Source organism: Pelmatolapia mariae, linkage group LG7 (assembly GCF_036321145.2).
Source record: "Pelmatolapia mariae isolate MD_Pm_ZW linkage group LG7, Pm_UMD_F_2, whole genome shotgun sequence".
Taxonomy (NCBI): domain Eukaryota; kingdom Metazoa; phylum Chordata; class Actinopteri; order Cichliformes; family Cichlidae; genus Pelmatolapia; species Pelmatolapia mariae.
The window spans coordinates 60,775,651-60,796,247 of NC_086233.1; the positions used below are offsets into that span (position 1 = coordinate 60,775,651).

General features: G+C 40.9%; 1 protein-coding gene across 2 annotated transcripts in view; it reads left to right on the plus strand.

Moving 5' to 3' along the window:
- The first annotated feature begins 445 nt into the window (after positions 1–445).
- Positions 446–20,597, plus strand: part of srgap1a (SLIT-ROBO Rho GTPase activating protein 1a) — an 80,288-nt gene continuing 60,136 nt past the window's right edge. The window contains exon 1 of one of the 2 annotated variants that reach the window (XM_063480073.1): positions 446–1,223. In XM_063480073.1, the coding sequence (XP_063336143.1) occupies positions 1,160–1,223 (64 nt within the window). In that variant the 5' untranslated portion in view covers positions 446–1,159. The remainder of the gene's footprint in view (positions 1,224–20,597) is intronic. The other variant, XM_063480072.1, reaches the window with a different exon arrangement.

Below are 20,597 nucleotides of genomic sequence, written 5' to 3' on the forward strand. Positions count from 1 at the left end.
AAATGTCAGTGGATGCGATGATCTCCAGTGAAATTTAATGCAGACGCTTTTTGAAGTTGATAAAAAAATGTATATGTGGGGAAACTTACTTTTCACATAAGCTAATAAACACGAAACATGCCGTAAAACTGAGGAGAAACTTCTGCATGTTTACCAAACTAGTGTATTTGAGATGTATAGGGTACAGATCGATAATAGCTAAGAATATATTGATGCGTGGTCGTTACCAGGAATTATGGGGTTTCTCGCTGTATTTCAGCTAGAGCTGTGCACAGGTGTGCGGCCACACGTTTAGTCTACCCTGTAGAGCACTTAATGTCTGTAAATAACAAAAAAACAAAAAACGTCATTTTGTTTTGATTTAGAAAGAAAAATATTGAATGCAAAACTAATATAATCTGACATCTATTTCAAGTTACGTATAAGTAGTTTGTCCCTAATAAGGACAAAAAGCCTTCAGGTTTGGCAGCAGGAGTGTCCGTCAGGGCGCGGATGTCCACTACTGTGGAGATCCCTCCCTCCCTGTCCTTCCTACCTCCAGCTGCTGCGTGCTGCAGTCGGCCTGCCTGCCCTGTCTGCCTTTTCGCCTGCTGGGAGTTGAGTTGTAGGGTCGGGGGTGGGGGGGCGAGAAACCGTTGAGGGAGAGCGAGCATAGGGGGGGACGTGTGGATGTGTGGGTCTCAAACTGGAAACCACCACCAAAGCGGCGCAGACTCTTAACCATTCAAACCGACTTCCAAGCCCTTCGGACATGCTGTTGACACTACTTCTGCCGGAAGGACCCTAAACTTGCGCGATTGTCTTTTTTTCTTCTTCTTCTGTGGTTTCAGCAGCGCTGTCGCGCTGTGCCGACTGCTCGGATAGTTGAGAGGATTCATTGGTTGGAGCAGGATTGCGCATTGGCCCTGCCGTGTATCCGCCGCGTATCCTGAGGGAAGAAGAACAATGAAGCGATAAACGTTTCCTCCTTTCTCCAAGTCCCGCTGCAGACTTAAATCCCACTAAGAGTCTTAAAAAAAATCTCGGTCCTTCTTCCCCTGGCTTTCATTTTTCTCGTGTTGTTTGGGATGCGTCGGTAGCTGTAGGATCCCGCTTGTTGACAGTTTTTTTTCTTTATACAAGAAGTTTACAACAAGTTTCGGACATAGGAAGACGGAAAATGTCCACGCCGAGGTTTAAAAAGGATAAAGAAATTATCACGGAGTACGAGAGTCAAGTCAAAGGTAAGGGGAGGGTTAAATGTTTCTCTGGGAAATGCGCTTGTAGGAGCTGCTGGGAGAACCGAGAAAGGACTAATTGGGACCAGGCTGGTTCATCACTACCTGCATGAGTCATAGCTAGTGATGGTGGTCACTGGCTATGACTTGTGGTGAGGTGGATTAAGAAAGAAAGTTGGTGTAAATGACCCCCTTTTGGTCAAGTCAAACGAGGACATGTCTTTCCAAGAGGTCCAGTCTTCATATAACTTGGATATCTGTAAAATGACTTAGAGGGCTGCCACAGCTCAATAATATTTGTGCCAGCAGGACAAAGTTAGGGATGTAGTTCAGGACGGGTTTTTAGTCTTGCATAGTTTTGCATGTGAAAACCATTGAGAACGCTCAATAGACTGACCACTGGTTCAAAGAAGCGATCACTATCTTTCACATGGCTTCAGGCCTGTAGCCTTTAAAAATAAATAAAATACAATCTGTTATTTTAAGGCTGTATGTCCACCCATTGTCCTTAACAACCGAGATGCTTGTAATTATTCCCACTTGGCCTGTTGCATTTTTAGTCACACTTGTGTGTTATAACTACCTGTTACTGTTGAGGTTTTTTCTTAAACTCTAGCTGGTGTGGGACTTTTGTCGTTAAGCCATTGTTCCCATAATATCACAGCAAGATTATGCAACTGGAGAGGTGAGAAAGGACAAGTTCAGGCATCACAGATACACACAAATTAACTTTGAGTGAATTGCTCAGGGGCACTTAAGAAGTAGTGGATGGTTAGTATTCTATGCCAATTTGTTTCCCACTTAATGCCACACACACTTTAAAACATAAAACTGCTCGGTGCCTAGATTAAGGTATGTGATTTAAAGGTGTGCTTCACTGATGTCGCCCCTAACTTATCTTGTCTCCTTCAAGTCCCCTGTTGGCTTATTCCCAGACAGAAAAGGCAGTTGCTGCTCCAGGGTAACCATGGGGATTTGGTCCCCAGCCTACCAGCTCTGTTCCTCAGTGCTATTAGTTTGCAGAAATGCCACCTATTCACCTCCCATAGCCAGCCTTAACTGCTGAGAAAAGAGGAGAGGTTAGTGGTGGTTGGTGGGGCTTTAAGAAGGGTATAGAGAAAAAGAAGAAGTTTCCAGTGTTGGTTGAGGAATTACAAGATTGCATGAAAGCAAGCTCTCATTTGCTAAGGGTTGTTCAGGACCCCATCCCCCTGCACCCCCCTGCAAGGATGACTAAGGGCTTTCAGCCAATAATAGAAGATGATGCACAGTCATAAACGATGTCAAACAAGACATGACTTGGCCTCCCATTTGTCTCGAGGAAGTTGGTGTGTTAATAAAGCACCTGATGCTGAGAATAGCTGCTGCTTGACAGCACCAGAAGAGCCTCAGTAAATCAAAGTTTAAGTGTATTGTTTTGTTGAATCTAATTCTGAGGCTAATGCTCTGAAGCTTGTCGTGCATTGTAAATATCCTCTAGGTAGGATATTTTTCTTTGGGGGAGTTAACATCACAGGCGGTGCACAGCTATTTGCATAAAGTACTGTTCTGGTTCTTTTTGCATTGTAAATAACCCATGGGTATTCCATTTGAGGGATGCATTATTTGTCATCTTTCAAATGTATGTTCCAAAAAAGACTGATTAAATTTATCTTTAACTATAATTAACCACAGGTAAACACTGTATTTCTTATCAATACTGTGTCGTCTGTTAAACAGAAAAAGAGGAATCTTTATTAGGTCGGTGTTCGCCTGCAAAGGAAGACTTGTTTTTTTTTCGAGGGGGTCCCCCCAGGTAGCTGCTGGGCTCATTGGGATATGAGTAAGTAGTACAGGAAGAAAATGCTTTGTAATGTAGTAGCATGGTTTCTGCATTCAGAAGAGCAGCTCCTGATTCAGCGATTGTAAAGCCTTTTATATGTTAAGGGTGGTAATGAGTGGGATTTCATCTGCAATGACCGGTGACAGCCAGAGGCAGAATCTGGTGAACAGACATTGATTACTTTAGAAGTAGAACAACAAGCATCCTAAAAAACACCAACAACTGGAGCCAATACTCTGATCTTTTGGCCAATATTCTCCCTGTCTCATAGCTTTTAAAAAGTACAGAATTTTCACAATATTTTGACAGAGATCTGGAAGCCAGTTTTGCTGCATCTTACATAAGCACACTGATCTGTAGCCTCAAACCCTCTGCCTTGATTTTGACAGGAGACTTGCATCGTTACACCAACAATTCATGCTTCTTCTTTTTTTTCCCTGCGACTCATCATTTTCATATTTGTGCTCAGCACTCTTGTGCTTAGTGGGATTGCTATTCAAGTCAGTAAATGTGATGTATTTAAAGTAGCTTTCCACGGTGACTGTCTGAAAGCTTTCCTACAAAGTCTTACACTACTGTTCCCTGGCCTGGTTTGTCATTCAGCTGACATTCGTTTCATAAGTCCCGTCCAATAGCCTTTTTTAACCTCCTACGAGAAATGTAAAGCAAGTCATTTTGGCAACTGAAGGCAGTTATCATTTTATTGACAATGCTTTGTTGCATGGGGATTTAATTCTTTATAATTGCTAAGAATTGGCATCTACATCAAGGCTCAGCTTGATCTGGGAAAACAAAAACATTAAGGAGATTGGGTTAAGACAGTGGAGTTTGTTTGTGCCTTATAACGTGCATCAGTTCAGTCAATTAAAGTAATTGTAAACCAGCAAGTGAAAGCTGTGGGTACATTGCAATTCTCTGTTTGCCTCTGTTTCTGTGGACCGGTGGAACGGGGCAACACTGTCTGCAATGTTTCCTTGTGGGTGAAATGTCGGTTTGATGTCAGGCTCTAGCTTGCTGTTTGTGTCCTGGGGGTTGTGACTCAGATGGCAGAACCCGTTAAAACCTCTGACAGGGGTCCTCTCCTGGATCATTATAAAGGCTGACCCTTGACCTGACTTCACTGCTCTTTGAAATCAGAGCTCTGCCCCTTTGCATACAAAGAGAATGGTCCCTCCATGTTTGTACGCAGGGGGATTAAAGGAAGGAAACTGCTGGGAGGTTGTATGGTGGTAATTACTTTTCAAATAGCTAAGATTTGTCTTGTGGTTAAAAGTGTGATTAGTTAATTTACTTTACTATCAGCACAAATTACGTCTCTTCAAATGCGTGGAGACGTGCTTGTGGATCATCATGCATTGCATGTGATGTTCATGTGACATCAGGTTATCATGTGGACAGATTTTTGCTTTAACTCTGCCTGCTACCAAGCTTTAGCATGGAGAGTAGTCTATAGAGGCTGTCTTTATTTATTTAGAATAGTCTAGAAGAAGTACTGTGAGATATAAAACACTGGGAATTTTTCACAATACTTCAGAAAGTAATCTGTTTAGCAAAATCAGTTTGAAGAGGGATTTCACAAAGAACCCAAAATAGCCATTAGCCAATTTTACATCCTTAGGTACATAATTTCATGTTTCTGGTATTCCAGTTATTAATATCAGTATCATAAATATTGAATTTGTAACATTAGAAGTTTGTTGCATTTGATCTAGTCGCTGATAGATTGACGAACTGTTCGTTGGTTGTTTCATACTTTGGGTTAATCCAGATAGAGCAGCTGTCTGAGCAGACTCCTATTTCCCAGTGTCACCTTTGCCTCCTCCTTCAGTAAATATTATCAGATGTGAGTTTGAAGGTGTGAATGGCTCTGAAGCCAGCTGTCAGTATAACATGACCCTTTTTGCAACGGTCAGATTTTTTTCCCATTAACACCAACCTGTAGTTACACCACCAAGCCTCTAATTTCAGCTCAGCTTTCTTCTACGTTGCTTTTTGCCAACAGCCAATCAGTTCACACAAAGAGCCATTTTACTAACAGTATTGCACTTCCCACAACAGTTAAGTTGTAACCAATACCATGGTGTACATTGGTGGATGTGTGATGCTCCATCTTGGCAGAGTGTTGATGGAGTTTAAAGGCTGCAAGACTAACGGAATTCTAACCCCTCCTGGATCACTTCTCCACAGTATCACACATCCATTCACACACTTATCATCAATTTTTACCCCCCCCCCCCACACTGCATGTGAGTAATGTGCTCACATGCAGTGGTATGGCACTGGGTGTTGTCTTTGTGCATGGGTGTGTGTTTGCATGGCTGGGTGAATTGTTATTGACAGCACCATCTGTGGCCATTCACCCTTTTTGTAGTTTTAATAAACTCTGCTGAGCACAAGCAAAGCTTCACATTCCCTGCTGCTCTTTATTGTCACCACAAAGGCTACCGGGACCTTACTGCAGCCCCCCACGCTGACCATCAACAAGTAAAAAAAGAGCCAAACCTGCCCCCATTCATGTCACTATATTCCCCAAACCAAACAAACATGTTGCCTGGTGTATTGTCTTCAGATCCAGTTAATTCAGTTTCTTCCCAGAAATGTACCCTACTGCAGTGTGACCGAATAAATTGAAAGTAAAGTTTCGGACTAAATGGCTGCCTTTTGTTCCTCCTTTTTTTTTTTTTTTCAACTACTATTTTCCTTCTCTCTGGTGATGTTGGCGCAAAAAGACGAATCCATGTAAGTGCCTAGTAATGAGCTGGATGAGATCCAGTGTGTTGCTGCACTGGATTAGCTAATATGAGGTGCAGGGTATAAATGGAATAAGACCGTGCTTGAAGAAAGTAAAACCGGAATTAAAACCGAAAGTTTAAAGTAAAAAGGAGGTTTTGTTGGGGATTTGCAGAGATTTTGGTTACTCTCTGGACAACCTTAATTTCTTTGAACCATGGCTGAGGCCCAACAGATGGACAGACAGGAAGGCAGATAGACACAGTTTGACTACCAGGCCATGCTGCTGTCTGCCACCCAGTAGGCCTGGATTAGGGGTAAGAAGATTGGGGGAAGGGAGAGGACAGTATGAGGCCAGGGCAGGAATAAGTGAAGGCGGAGGTCACAGGCTCTGACTTGGGTGACTTGTTTTAAACTGCGTCTGTGTGCTCATCCGATTCATCTGCGGCTCTAAGCCGTTTATGTGGTTAGCAGTGGTGAAAGCTTTTTAAGATGAGTGCAAACATTCTATAAGTGAAGTCTCTCGTTAGTCCTTGTTCTGGGTTCCCTTAAACAATGTGACATCTGCCACTTTGGTTGCTTTTTTCCCCCTGTGTCAGTGGTTTGGCTGACCATGACCAGGAAAGCTGAAGCTTCTTTGCTGAGGTAGTTTATTCATCAGCCACATAGAGGGTGCTGCACTAAAAAAAACCCTCTTTGTGATTGTTTTGGTTGCTAGCAAATTACAGTGGTCGACTGTTTACATCAATAACATCGACTTGTCTGCAAATATTTGTCATTTATTTACTCTCTAAGCTGTAGTAAAGCTTAAAGTGAAACACAAACCAGAAATGTAGAAGTGTAAGTTATGCCTTGCTGCTGCAGTCAAAACGGTTCAAAATGTGCAACTTCTATCTTGAAGGTAAACATTTTCCATTTACAGTTTGTATCACACTTTTCTATGTTTGACTACTGCTTGGTGAATAGTTTGCAGATGACTCTGCATCTTCCAAGCAAACTAATTTGGCAACTGTGCCAATCTACTACTAACCAAAACGGTTGCAAGGAGGTTTTCAGTGCAGTAACACATGCCTCTTGGCAACCAGTTTCACATTAGAGGCTGCCAGCAATCACTTGTCAACCAGTTGCAGAATACACACTTTTCCTTGTGACTGGTGGTTACCAGATGGTCACTGACTGGTCTCTAGAGCTGTGTGGGGGAAAGTTTCTCCTTTTTAAGAAAGAGAAACTGAAAATATTCTACTTTGTTCTGGTCTTTTGCACAAACATAGAATGTTTACGTAATATTTTGGCTTAATTAAAGCCTAAACCAAAGTGATCAAAATATGTGTCATTTAAAAAGTGAGCGATGTACAGTCTATTATTAACAACTGTGCTCACTTCTACTGATCTTGAGCCTTTGTTTGTGCCTGTTTACTTTTCACCTCTGATTGCCTTTAGTTGGCAGCCTTCCCAGCATTCTTGAAATAATGGAATTCAAAACAATCAAATGTATGACAAGACTGACAAATAATATTTTGCTGGCAAGTCGAGCCTTGTTGGTGTTCATCAAATAGTTACCCATATTCCCAGCACCTGACAAAGATGATTACGCTAGTGATTTGGTGTATTGAAGAAATATATTTTCTTTTATAATTTCCGCTATATGCTCAAGTGAAATATTTGTATTTGAACGTGTGCATACTTTAAGACGTGTAATATCCTTGAACTCAACAATTCAACCTCTTTGCTGATATTGCACACCATCTGGAATGTGTTCTTGCATAACACTGTCTTGGTCAGTCAATCCATGCATAATCTGGAAGAAAAAAATGCATTCAAATTGTATAACATTTCCCTACTTCTTAAAATGTTTACAAATTAACAGGCTTTGTGATACATGGCAACATGAAATTGCAAAGGTGAAGAAAGCACCTCTTAATAATCTCAAATAAAGAGTTTCTTTGGGTCTGATAAATGCCGGTGCATGAAATGTATTTTGCATCAAGTATGAAACTTTGCTTCCAAGACAATTTCTTATTTCACGATCTGCCATAAACTGTCTTTCCCATCTAGCCTTAACACTGGTGAACAAGCTTAATGTAGTGATCCTGTGGCTCCTCCTTGCCCCCCCCACCCACCCACCCAACCTTTTTTTTTTTTTTTTTTGCTTTGTTCTACTTTGACCTCATGACCTGAGGAAAGAGAGCTTTTAGCCTGCCGGCCTCCTGATCCAGCCCTCCAGCCAGAGACCACCCCTTGAGGCACGACTACCATGTTGGGCTGCTGCCCTGAGGAGATTTCGGGGGTGGGGTTATAAAATCTAGTCAGAAAGATGTCAACAAAATGACTAATCTTTTTTGTGTGTGTAGGTCTGATTGACTGTAGGTTAAAGACAAGAAGTCACCCTTGTCTTTCATTAAAAAATATAATTGAGTACTGCTGTTGCGGACACCACAAAGTCTGTATTAATGTAGGGAGGAACTGGAGAGAGTTTTCCACGGTCTCAGCTTATCAGCCTTGCAATAAAGGATCATTGTGGGTTTGCAGGAGGAGGAGGCACGAACTGAGTGTACAGCAGCCGGGGCTAGTGTTTGAGGAGCCTCAGGCTGGTCTTATGAGCTCTAGTCTGAACTCTGCTCCACCCTCCCTTGGGATGGAAACTGGAGCAAAAACTGTGGTTCCAGCCACAGATATGTGGGGTGCTTGGAGAGGAAAAAAAAAAAGCGCCATTTAGGGATAAAGGTCTGTCAGCCATGTTCCTCCCCTCCTCTTGGAATCCTACTTCCAGCAGTCACATGTGGAGAGAGTCCCACTTAGTCCTCTTTGAGCTGTTGTTATATCCCTTCTCACTTCTCACTCTGTTTCTAAGCCTGAAAGAGAGTTTCTCCCGAGATAACTAGTATTGAACGGTTAAATAAACCTAAGGGAAAAGATAACGCTGTGTATTTATAGTTCTGTTTTATCATTACAATCATCATGGAAAATGTAACTTTTCCTGAAAACTCTCCTTGCTTGTATGCAACACTATCCAGCTGTTTCCAGAAATAACACAGTTATTTTGTTGTCATGAGGCCTCGTATCATGTGGTTATTATCGAATAGATGAAATGGCCAATATTTGTGCTTGCTTGTGGTTTAAAGTTAGATGAAAGTTAATTGTAGCACATTTACTACTCCCTCACTGATTTATCCTAAAAGTTCATAATTGATATGTTTGGAACATGCGTCTTAATGGTATTCTGTTTCCGTCGGTCTGTCCGTTTTGCTGTTTGTCTTCACTGACCCTCGGCTGGAAACCTTCTCCCCAGGACAGCTTTGCCCTTTCGTCAGCAAACTGCTGACCTTTGAGCTTTGACCTGAATTCCAAAATCTAATCTCTCCCACTTCTGTTCACTTGGTTGGTTGTGTCTTTTGTGTAGATATCATGGCTTGCAGACAGTCAGAAGATTAATGGATGAATTTTAAGTCAAAGTTGTCTTTTTGTGCAACTTAACTGCTCAGTTACTGGCAAGAGACAAACCAGTTCTTACAGCTGAGTAATCGGTAACATTTTTTTCATCATATTTTTCCAAGAAATATTCAGTTTCAGATTTAAAATCAGTAACTAAACAAGGAACTCAATTGCCCACTGCTTCTAAAATTAAATGGCAAATGGCGTTTAGATTAACTGGCACTTTTAATACATATAGTCTTACAAATTTTACCCCTAGATTCACTAAGCCTTGAGTTAAACTATTCTCGAGTCCATATTCAGATCTCATTTCTAATTGTATTAATGTCTGTATGAGGAAAAAAAAACTAACAAAAAAGTTGCAGAACTGCTTTATTTTCTGGTGGATTTTTTTTGTAGGTTAGGGTGAAGTGCAGCATATTGCTGTCTGCAAGAAGTCTCTGCGGAGTCTGACATCCCATTTTATTACAGTTTAATAGGAATGGCGTGAGCTGCAAAGAAAGTTCTGGTTTTTGTTTTTGTTTTTTTATGCTTTCTGTTTTGTTTTGGAGTTTGTTTGTTTTTTTTAGATCGGTCTGGTCTCTCCTGATGTGCCCTATTTCTCTCAATCCAAAGTGGAGCATGATACCAATCATCATGAAGAAAATAGTCCACAAAACTTTTTTTTTTAATCTCCTTAATTATAGATGGTGATCTGCTCTTAGGATGACAGAGTCTGCCACCAGTATAGCTGGGGAATAAGATTGTTCAGGAAAAAATTAAAATGTAAACGTGTGTGTGTGTGTGTGTGTGTGTGTGTATACACTTGCGCAGTCAGCTTTCCAGCAGGCACACAAGCACTGTGGACATGCCTCATATATCTTACTTTTTAATCAGGCAGTGTGGAGGAAGCTCCCGTCTACCCTGGGGTCCTGTGATTTGTCCTGGTTAATGATGTGTCAGAGGGACGTGATACATAGTAACCTGGCTGGTTGTGTGGCACATGCATGATGGTGCTATGGTCACTTGCAGAAGAATAGGGTGGCCTTCATGTCCTGAGCCTTTGGGGGGGACAGAGAAAGAAATGGCTAGTTTTGCTTGCCTTACGGTAAAAAGACAAAGGGCAGTGAAAACTGATCTGTCTGTTCTTTTATTCTTTCTCCCCCTTTTGTCCTTTGCTGTCACACTCTTAACAGCTGCCCTAAGGTAGACCACATTCTCCGATCTTTCTTGTGTTAATCCAAAAGCCCTGGGTGGATCCTGTTGGGGTTGCCTTCTGCATCCAAAACTGGCATTTGACTTCATCTGTCCGGTCTTGACAAGTTTGTTTTCCACATAGGTACCATGGCAAAGGGTTTAACGAGATATTCTGATGGACATTTATTCTGTTCAAGATGTGTCATCTCAGCCCCTGAGAACAAGACTGAGAGCCTGCTCTCAGTCAAGCGTGGGTACTTTAAAAAACGGAGAGAGGATTGGCAGTTAAAGCTTCCCTGAGGGTAGGTCTGAGGAGATAACAGAACGTAACTCTCTGTCCCTTCCTCCATATTGGCTTCCACTATAATTATCTGGAAATGAGGTCTTTGTGAAGCCTCCTCGTTCTTTTGTTTTCGCTCTGTGTGCGTGCACGTTGGAGCTGATAGTGTTAGCCTGTCTTAGCCTCTGGTGCCCTGCGAAGTGTGGGTTGGGACCATTGTGGACTTTTCGTTCTTCACAGATTTGCTTTCACCACCAGATGCCTTGTGAGAAATCAATCCCTGCTGCTCGTGACTGGGACTGTGACAAGGGGAGTGATTGGGCCTCAGGCTACAGTGAGATCGCTCTGTCTGAAACCTGAGTGAAGGCCAAGATAAGGGTGTGATTTGAGCTACAGCAAGTACAGGTTTTTTTTGTTTGTTTTTTTAAGCTAGGATCAGAGAAAAGACCTAAGTAGAGACCATCTTATGATGGATTTACACCAGCTATGACACCACCGAGTTCTCTTACCACACCTATCTTTGAACTCGGCTTTCATTTTGCTGACTACTACACAGAGTCCTTAAGTTTGTCCTCATGGATTGGACGTTGGCTGTCTTTGAACTCAACATTCATTTTGATGTCAAATAGAAGAAAGTGCTCCCTTACTTCCAAATCTGCCACAGCAGATGGAGCCGCATATTAGATTTGACATACATTTCTTCACCGGATGCCCTTCCCGATGCAACCCTCCCATTTATCTGAGCAGGCACCAGCACTAGCATGTTACCACCGGAGACTAGGTTTGTGTCTCCACCTGATTGTAAGGCAATATATGAACAACTACACTGCACGACTGTGTCTTGTGCAGTGCTAACACAGTTTCCTCTTAGATTTAAATAAATAAAAAAGACACTTGCTAAAGTACTCAAAACCATCATTACTGCTACAGTAGATGCCCATGGGCAGTTTTATTCATATATGTGGTCTGAGAACTCATTGGTGCTAGGGGTGGTGTAATCCCATTGCTGGATGGTTTGTGACTTGTTTTGTAGGTGTTCACTCAAAATTGGCTTGATTATTAGTGATTATATTCATTTACCAAAATGATCGCACTTGCTGTCCTGAACATCACACAAACACATTTCAATTAAAATTAAAGAATATTGTTGTAATGTTACACCTGAGAGGAAAACTGTGGCAGCGCTGAATTCACCTTCTGAATACCACGAAGGAATGAGCTGGTGTAACACATTTGCTCATTCCAACTTTTTCTTTCTAATCTTTTCCTTGTCAGGTGATGATCTTTACAATTTAGGATGGGGAATATGTTGGAAATATTTATCTGTGCCTACTTTTAAATGTCCTAACTCAGCTCCACTGCAGGAAGCCATCTGAATCAAAGCAGGCTCATTATTATGCCCTCACAGTGCAGTTTAGCCTTACACATTTTTGTTGCATCAGCCTGCAAGTGTTAAAAAAATCAGATCCTCTGGTATAAAGTATTCTCAGTGTTTTCTTTTTATCTGTCAGTTTGGTTAGCTCAAGCTTGAAGGATGTGGTTCTACTGTTTTTCTCAGTTCTAGGAATGTTTGAATCATTCATGATAAAATGATTATGATTGTAGGCTTCAGATGGAGCTCTGATGATTCATTCACAGCCCTTAAACAGCCTTTAAAAATACATGTGCGCGTATATGGCTGAAAATGAAAAAGTGCATCATATCAGCATAATTATATCGCTTTGATTTTTAGATTATGCTTTTGCTTTGAAGTTTGGCTCTTGGCAAAAATTCTGTGGCATTTTACCGTGGCTGCGGAGAAGACCTCCCCCAAAAGTGTTCTGTTGGTGGGAACTGGTTTCAGTATGCGTTTCAACTGGTTTCTTGGTTTTCATTCACTGTCGTGATGAGCTGTGCTAATTATAATGGGTTTAAAGTTAACAAGACACTTATGTGGTTATTGTAGCTACTGTATTTCCTCAAATAAAAATTTCCTGTCAACTACAAGCCAGATTCTTGGCTTTTTGTGGGTGTGGGGCCTGGGGAACAAACCATCCTGTCAAGCTCTTGTTGCATGTTATCGCTGCAACTGTTTCACAGTAAGGCCAAAATGAGGGTTCCATCCATCCATCTTCTGCCCTTATCCAGTTCTGGATCGTAGGGCCAGCAGTCTAAGTAGAGATGCCCAGACATGTAACATGAATGTTATTACACTTTTAGGCATATTTCCCTCACTATCCTCCACCTGCCCTTAAAATCTACCCTTAAGTACAAGCTGTAGTGTACCCATCCAGGCACCTCATTACTTTAACCCCCAACCTGCACTGCTCAGTGTCAAGCAGATGCTCCTGATGCTAACATACAGATTGAGTTGAGGTGTCAGTAAACTAGGTTCATGTCTGTACAGGTTGGCAGTGGTGAGGTCTGGCATTGTCACGTATCAACATGCTTGTTGAGATGGTGTGAAAATTGGAGCTTTTCTGTGTAGTAAGCACGTTAATGTGGTTTGACTGCGCACAAAAGATTTAGTTCCTGTTTAGAAGCAAATTGTAACATGATCCAAGTTTCTCCGGTGCTTGCAACAAATGAGAATTTTTTAAATACTGCCCTACCTCTTGGGTTCTTTTTTCTAACTTGCTGAAATGTTACATAGAAAACTGATAAACCTTGTAGACTTGCGGGACTCCTTTGTTAGCTTGTATAGTATAGTGTGTAATCAAAACATGGCACCAAACCAAGGCAGAGCTTCCCAAACGAGTTTCTTGCATTTAAAGAATGAAATGTACTTTATCTGACTGATTTGGCTTTTGGGAAATCGAAGCACAGATGAATGGGATGTCATCATGCCGATAGGTCAGATGTTCTATCTGCCCTGCTCCCCATGCCCCACAGTGTGCACAGAAATTATGGCGCAACTTGTAATTCAACTGTCTTTCCTGGGAAGCGGTGTAGAAATAGTTTCCAGATTAGTACATAAATTAGCTGAGCTCTGCTTCGTATGGCCAACATTTGTATTTCTATGAAATAGATAAGACTTTTTTTAATGTTCTTAGTTTCACAGTGACTCAATAACAAAATTATTACTCTGACACTCTGGGAAATGTACTGCCCTTATTTTAGTGCAGTTGAAAGACAACTTTTAAATTACTTTATACTCAATACATGACATTAGACTCCACATTTAAAGGAAGCAAGTATGTTGACACTTGGTTGAAGATGTCTCAATGAAAGGATTGTATTGATGTCTCTCTCGTCCAGATGAGCAGAATCAACTTTGCAGGGCAATGAAAGCATTGTTTCACCTGTCAGATAAATAAATGCCAAGTTGGAAAAGATTATTATTTTTTGGTAAGGGGAGAGAAAATCCAACTTTTTTGATCATATTTTCCATCATAAATATAGATTAAAGTGGAGGGATAAATCTTTCAGTCAATGTCTCTGTTTCCTGTCTTTGCTGTCCCAGAGCTGGTAGTTTGCAAGATTCCCCAAATTCAGTTAATTATACTTTACTGCATTTTTGCACAACGTCAGCTTATATAGAAATTATCAGCTAAACCAAACGATTGCATATACTGAACATTAAGGAGATATATGTATTCATATACAGTATACTAACACTATCCTACTATAAAGCTTCAGTCATGCCCTGCACATGCTTTTCAACCAAACAGCCTCTCGTTTGATCACACGGAACGACTGAAAAGATGAAAGATGCAGACAAATGGCACATAGACACAGAGCACATCACTACAAAAACATTCATAGATCCCTATTGACACTCACAAGGTTAGCACACAAGGAAGCTCTGTGCTACTTAGTCTAATTTAAAGGCATTACCCTAGTAATCAATACTGCCTGTGTGTAGACACAGAGGGGTTTGTAATAGTATTTTTAGAAAAGCCTGAATGGACATGTGTGTTTCTTCATGGTGTGTGTCTGTATGTGTTTGTCTGTGCATGTACAAACTTTTACTTGTGCTTTTTCTAAGCCAGCTGCTCATTTGCAGATAAAGCATGTTATCCATTGTCTTTGACCTTGAAACTATTTTTCTTTTCCAAAACTTTAACCTATGAAGATCTGAATAGGAAATCAAGCCCATTATACTTCCAAAAGTGTCAATCATGGGATCTGTCTTTTCAGGGTTTGTTTGTTTTTAAATGAAATGAATAAAGTAAGCATGGGGATATTAAACACCAATTTATTTCAAAGCAGACAAGATGAGCATTAGGAAGACAAAAAGCCTACTCACTCATTTTCAGGTAAATTAAAAATAGGGCAACAGATATGTGCAATTTGTTTTACAGTACAGACTAGCTAGTGGTAGGGCGTCAGGTTCACAGAAGCTAAACTGCAGGAAGAGGAGAGGTGCTGGTTTGTATTTAAGCACAGCAACATGTAAAATTTATATTACTTTTTTTATTTGTCTTTTTGTGTGTGTGTTGTGGAGCAGTCTTATTTGTATTCGCCTCTGGATTCTCATAATACATTATAAAGAAAACTATTAAATCAGCTCAAAAACATCATGACAAGAATTTGAGATTTCTGGGGTGTCCCTGTGGTGTCTGTTACCGGTATGGTGGCAGTGGATTATTTGAGTGTGTTCTTATAGGTTGTTAGATTTGCACTATAACAATAGCATACCTTTTTTTCCCCTTTAATGTTTAAGAGCTTGCTAAGCCCTCAGCCCCCTTTGCAGTATTTGTATTTTACTGGCGTTATACCACGTTTGCATCCCTTCTCAGTTTCTTTTATTCCCTCCGTCTCACCAGTAGGCTTGCAGCACATGTCCTTCCCGATGAAATTACAGGCCTAGTCTTGAATAGGAGGGTTGTTCCTCCTCGGCCCCTCCAGTTCCACTGCCGGCTTAACCCTATTAAAGGCCCAGAAACCGCACATCCTGCAAGGTGCTGTTTTTGTGGTAGAGCAAGGGGAGGGAAGGAGGAAGGGCAGAAGGGAAACCGAGCAGGGGAAGATCATTTTTCTTTGCTTTTCAGTGTGTACTGTACAAACGATAAAGGAATGGCTGTTTCCTTCTCTTGGTTTTTAGTTTAATTTCAGGATATTTTTTTGAAAGATTTCTGAAAGGGAAACAGAATCCACACAGAAGCAGGTGTTTATGAGGATGTAGCTTGCAACAAGTGGGGCCAAAAGCATTTAAGAGAGATCTCAACTGGGACTGATCTAATCTTTCCATGCCGTCTGTGTTTTGTTTTTTTTTCTCAAGCTTTTTGTTTCCCAGCATTCCCTTTTTTAAAGGTCGGTATATTACCTGATCAATGTAACCTTAGCTGTTGCTGTGCACAGTCATCTCAGATCTGGTGTCACTGTCCATTTCTGAAGTCTCCACATAGCAAAAACAGTATCTCAAAAGAACAGGTCTTTAAATTGGGTCGCACAATCTGTGAAGGAAGGCAGATGTACAAACACAGTGGGTGAATAGACAGCTGGACAGAAAGAAACACAGAAGGACAGATGGCTTTGGAAGCCAGCTATGTAAATCATCTGAAACAAAACAAACTACGAAAAAGCAGATGGATGGACAACAGAGGCAGGCGAACAGGTTGATAGTGTTAAGACAAACATTCATGCAATCGAGGAAGGTCCACTTAAAGGTCGACAGTAACGTTGGTGATAATGTTGAGATGTTAATAATTTAACACAAACTAAAATGCCACCTATTTAACATTTTACCAATCAAAGGATGAATGTATTAGTTGATGATACATACAACGTGAGCTAACGTACTTTCAAAAATTAGTAATTCCTTTATTATATTCATTGTCTTCAGTGAGTCATCTCTCCCACTGAAAATCTCTCTGTAGCTTTGTCTCTATACCTGCAGTGTAACTGTCCAAAGCCCACACAGGTACAAATCCCTACTCTCCTTTTCTCTCCCTTTCCCACCTCCTTGAGGCCCAAGAGAGGGAAATCTCCTAAAAAACAATCCCTCCTTTAACACTGTAGGCCACATAACTGCCCTGCCATTCTTTAGGTTCATCTTACAGACATTGTGTCATTAAAGTCTTTACCAGCGTGCTACAGTTTCCATTTGTTTACTGTGATTTAGAGTAAATACTCCAGCAGATGAAAGCTTGTGCGCATCCGTTCCAGATGTTTCTCATGCTGCACCCTCTTCAGCTGTCCAACCGCACAATTTTCATACTATTGTTACCCCAAACAAACATCCCAACTGTAAGACTTGTAGGCATGCCCAGCCAAGTTTTTTTTTCTTTCCCCCCTAAGGGCAGCTTTGTTAAAAATGACTGTTTGCATTGACATATGAGCTTTAGCCCCTTTAGCTCTACCTCCACTAATATGTCCAGACAAAGGCACTAAGACATGCCAGATGCAAGGTGAGGAGTTGGATTTTTTTTATCTTGGCAAAAGGTAAAAAGTTCAAACTTTAGACATATAGAAATTTGGTGTTCAGTGCAGTATTCCTTTTGAATTAAAATGAGCTTTTTTTCAGTATGTACAGAATATTTACATACTTCATTGTTTGACACAAAAGAGCCCACACTGGTTCCTTTAGGGCAGCAGTGTGTGAGCAGCTGGGTATATTCAACAGATAAATGAGAAGAGTGGGCGAGGTCATGCCATCATACTGAAAGAGATTGTTTTCCTTACAGATTCTTATTTTTCTGTTGTTAAGCCACACCATCCTTTTTTTCTTACTTGTCTACTTTCTTGCTTTAGTTTAACATGTCATGTCAAAGCATGTGTCAGTGGGAACTTGGGTTTGGCATACAGCACAGAGAAGTTTTGAATATCAGATAGTTATCCCCCCACAGACTTGAAAGGTGCCTCTGAAAAGTTTGTCGTTTGCCTCTTTGCAGAGTGCAGTGTGCTCTGATCCACAGCAGTTGGACAAAGGACTTCGGTGGTATAAAAGAAAATGCCTTTCAAATAGCTTCTGCAGTATAGAGGTCTATGTCTTATGTCAGCCAAATAAATTTGCACACATTTTTCAGACTAAGTTAAACTATAATCATTTTCTTTTTTCTTTTTAATTGTGCCACTGGCTCTAGAGAGCTGGGTAGTTAGTGGCACCGTGCAATTTTATTTAACGTAGCTATAGTAGACAGACACAACAAGAGTCATTAGTAAAAAAAAGAGTCATTAGTAAAAATCCATCTTGAAGATTAATAAGAAGCACAACTTCAGATACCATAAAATATGTTTAAATAAATTGGAATAACTATATTTAGTTAAGAATAAAGTGATATGATAAAACATAGTTTACAAAGAGATTTAAAGTAGACACTAAGGCAAGAAGTTTCACATCCAGAAGGTGACAAGTCAGATGTTAGGACATATAACAGGCTCTGCCAGATGTTATGAAATAGGCATTTGGGTAAGAGAGGGTAGACATTTGAACTAAAAAGAAGGAAAAAAGAGCTAGGTATTATGGTACTACGACTTGATACGAGTTTGTCTTCACATGTTACCTCTAGACTTAACAGTAGGCCTGTTTATGGTGGCAGTCATATCAGGCTTCAGTCATGCAAGATGTTGGAAGAGCTCACAGTTTAGCCTACTTTATTCCTCACAGAGTTAGATTATTCTATACTGGTGATGTCATATTTTTCCATGATTATTTGAAGCTTTTGTTGTCACTCTGGCTTGCCATTGCAGTCCATTGTTAAACAAAGCATTCTCGAGCACAAAACACCACACTTTCGTCTGACGCACCAACACACCAGACTGGTATCCAGATCAAACAGTGTGTCTAGATGTTAAACAGCAGCTGAACAAACAGCTCAGGCTCTAAAACGGGCTCACTTCATCCAGCGTTCGGCTCCTTGCACTCTTATTTTATTTGGATCGTAATGATGGTCCTCGAAGGCCACCGTAAAGTGATTGATCTCATGCCTGCCTGCTGTAAGCCTCTGGTGTGTCAGGGTGTTGCCTTAGCAACGGTGCCTTTTGACTTATGAGCCACTTAGCAAAGCTGAATCTAATTAGCATAGATTATTAGATTTCTGTTATTGAAATTATACATTTTAAATATTACCTTGTTGAATGGACTTGACATAGATTGAAGCCTTTGTTTCGTGCAGTTAGAATCTTCTAGCTTAAGATTGGTTTTTAACCGCTAGAGTGTGTTTTGGTTGAACAGTACGCAGAGTTATCCACCATGACTGAGCGGTTTCTGAGCCAGACTGTAAAAAAACTAGAGTGCAGGAAGGAACCTGAACTCTTTGAGTCTGCTGCTCACAATAATCCTAGACCCAAGAGGAAACACAAGAATTCACAGCACAGTTACTACTGCATTTCCTGTTTCTATGTGTGTGTGGGTGAGTGTGTGGGTAGGAGTTGTCAAGAAAAGTAGCTGGTTTGTTGGTCACTGCTGCCACTGTGAAAAAGGAAGAAGCTTCTTTAAAATGTACCTCTGGTGAGTTGAAGACAGTTCCTGCTCAATCACAGAATATGTCAAAGGATCTAGTTTTGATCTGAGTGTTTGAAAGAATCGGAGAATTATAGGCTAGGCTCTCTTTCCATTCTAATTTAGCAGCCGTTCTCTGGATCACAGTAGCCTACAGTACTTGCACTGGAAGCCTCTCCGCGGTTTTGGAAGCTGTTAACATGTCAGTCAGATGTTGTAATGTGGACCTTGTTGCCAGCTCTACAATATTTTGAGATAAAACCCTTTAGCAGAGCTGCCAGTGTGTTATGTGTAATTTGGCTGTGCTTTAAGTAAACGGAGGGAATCCATTCAGCCTCTTTGGCAAGTCCCTCTGACTTAAGACCAACCTGACTACTCCTCAAGTTAAAGCTGTGTCCCTCACAGCTTTATTTCATTCAAAAAAACTGCTTGGCTGCCCTTTGATTATTTTTATTTTATTTTATCAGAGACACAGGATATATGATACAAGTAGAGAAGGCTTACATATTAGTAATGCAGTCTGGGTAGTGATGTAATCTGAGATAACACAGTAACATATTCCAGCTGTATGTCCAGATGTAGGACAGAAGGGCTGGTCAGGCATACCAAGCAAACTATGAATTTTAGTGGTTTCCCCAGGCTAATGGAGTCAATTCTCAAGTTACTACATGACCTCAGCAGATATAGTGACTGACAGGGTTTTTTAGGTGCACTGCATCTAACGCTGTCCTGATGAGCAATGATGTGAAATGTGGAAATCTCTCCCATTTGGAAAACTTTTAAAGATTCTAACGTGGATCAAGTGACCGGTGGGTCACCCACACCCTGAGCCTGGGTTTGATTTCCCGTGAGATTAACAGCAGTGTTGGTGAAGATTCACTGTGCATGAGTACTGTGAGTGAGAGAAGGCAACAGTTAGGTAGCTACAACTATAGTAATTATTTATTTTATTTTTTGCTTTGCATTCTTGTTGCACGCCTGTGCTAAAAAACTGCCTGCATATGTCCACGATCCCAACTTTTCATCTCCCTTTTTAATATCTAATTTCAACATGCCCCTATCACATGGTTTGAGTTGCTTTTTCACATCAAAGATTTTCTGTTTTTCTGACACATTAATATATAACAGCAGGGCCTTCTTCATAGGCAGTAATGTAAATGAGTATCTGGACAAGCAAGATGTGGTTTAGATCTTTTATGGATCTAATTACTTGGATAGAACTGCTTTTGTGTCTTGGTGTGTGTTTATCAAGACAGCAGCAACATGAATGATAGCACTGCTACAGTTAAATATAGCAGCACGCCTTTGTAGGATTATCCAAATGTGAGAGAAATAAGTGACATAGGCGAGTTTTTCTAGAACGTGATCCCATCCCAGTTATAATTAAAAACCTGCTCTCTATTAAAAGCTGATCGGCGATTTTGTAATTACGTTTGATGCTATTTATCCTGTCTTGTATCCAGCCTCTAGAAGAGGCATGGACAACTCCCCCTCTCCCATAACCCTAGATCTGAAGCAGATGGGAAGGTTGGGCACGCTCCTTTATAGTCCCTCCCCAGGCCTTAGCCGCTATTT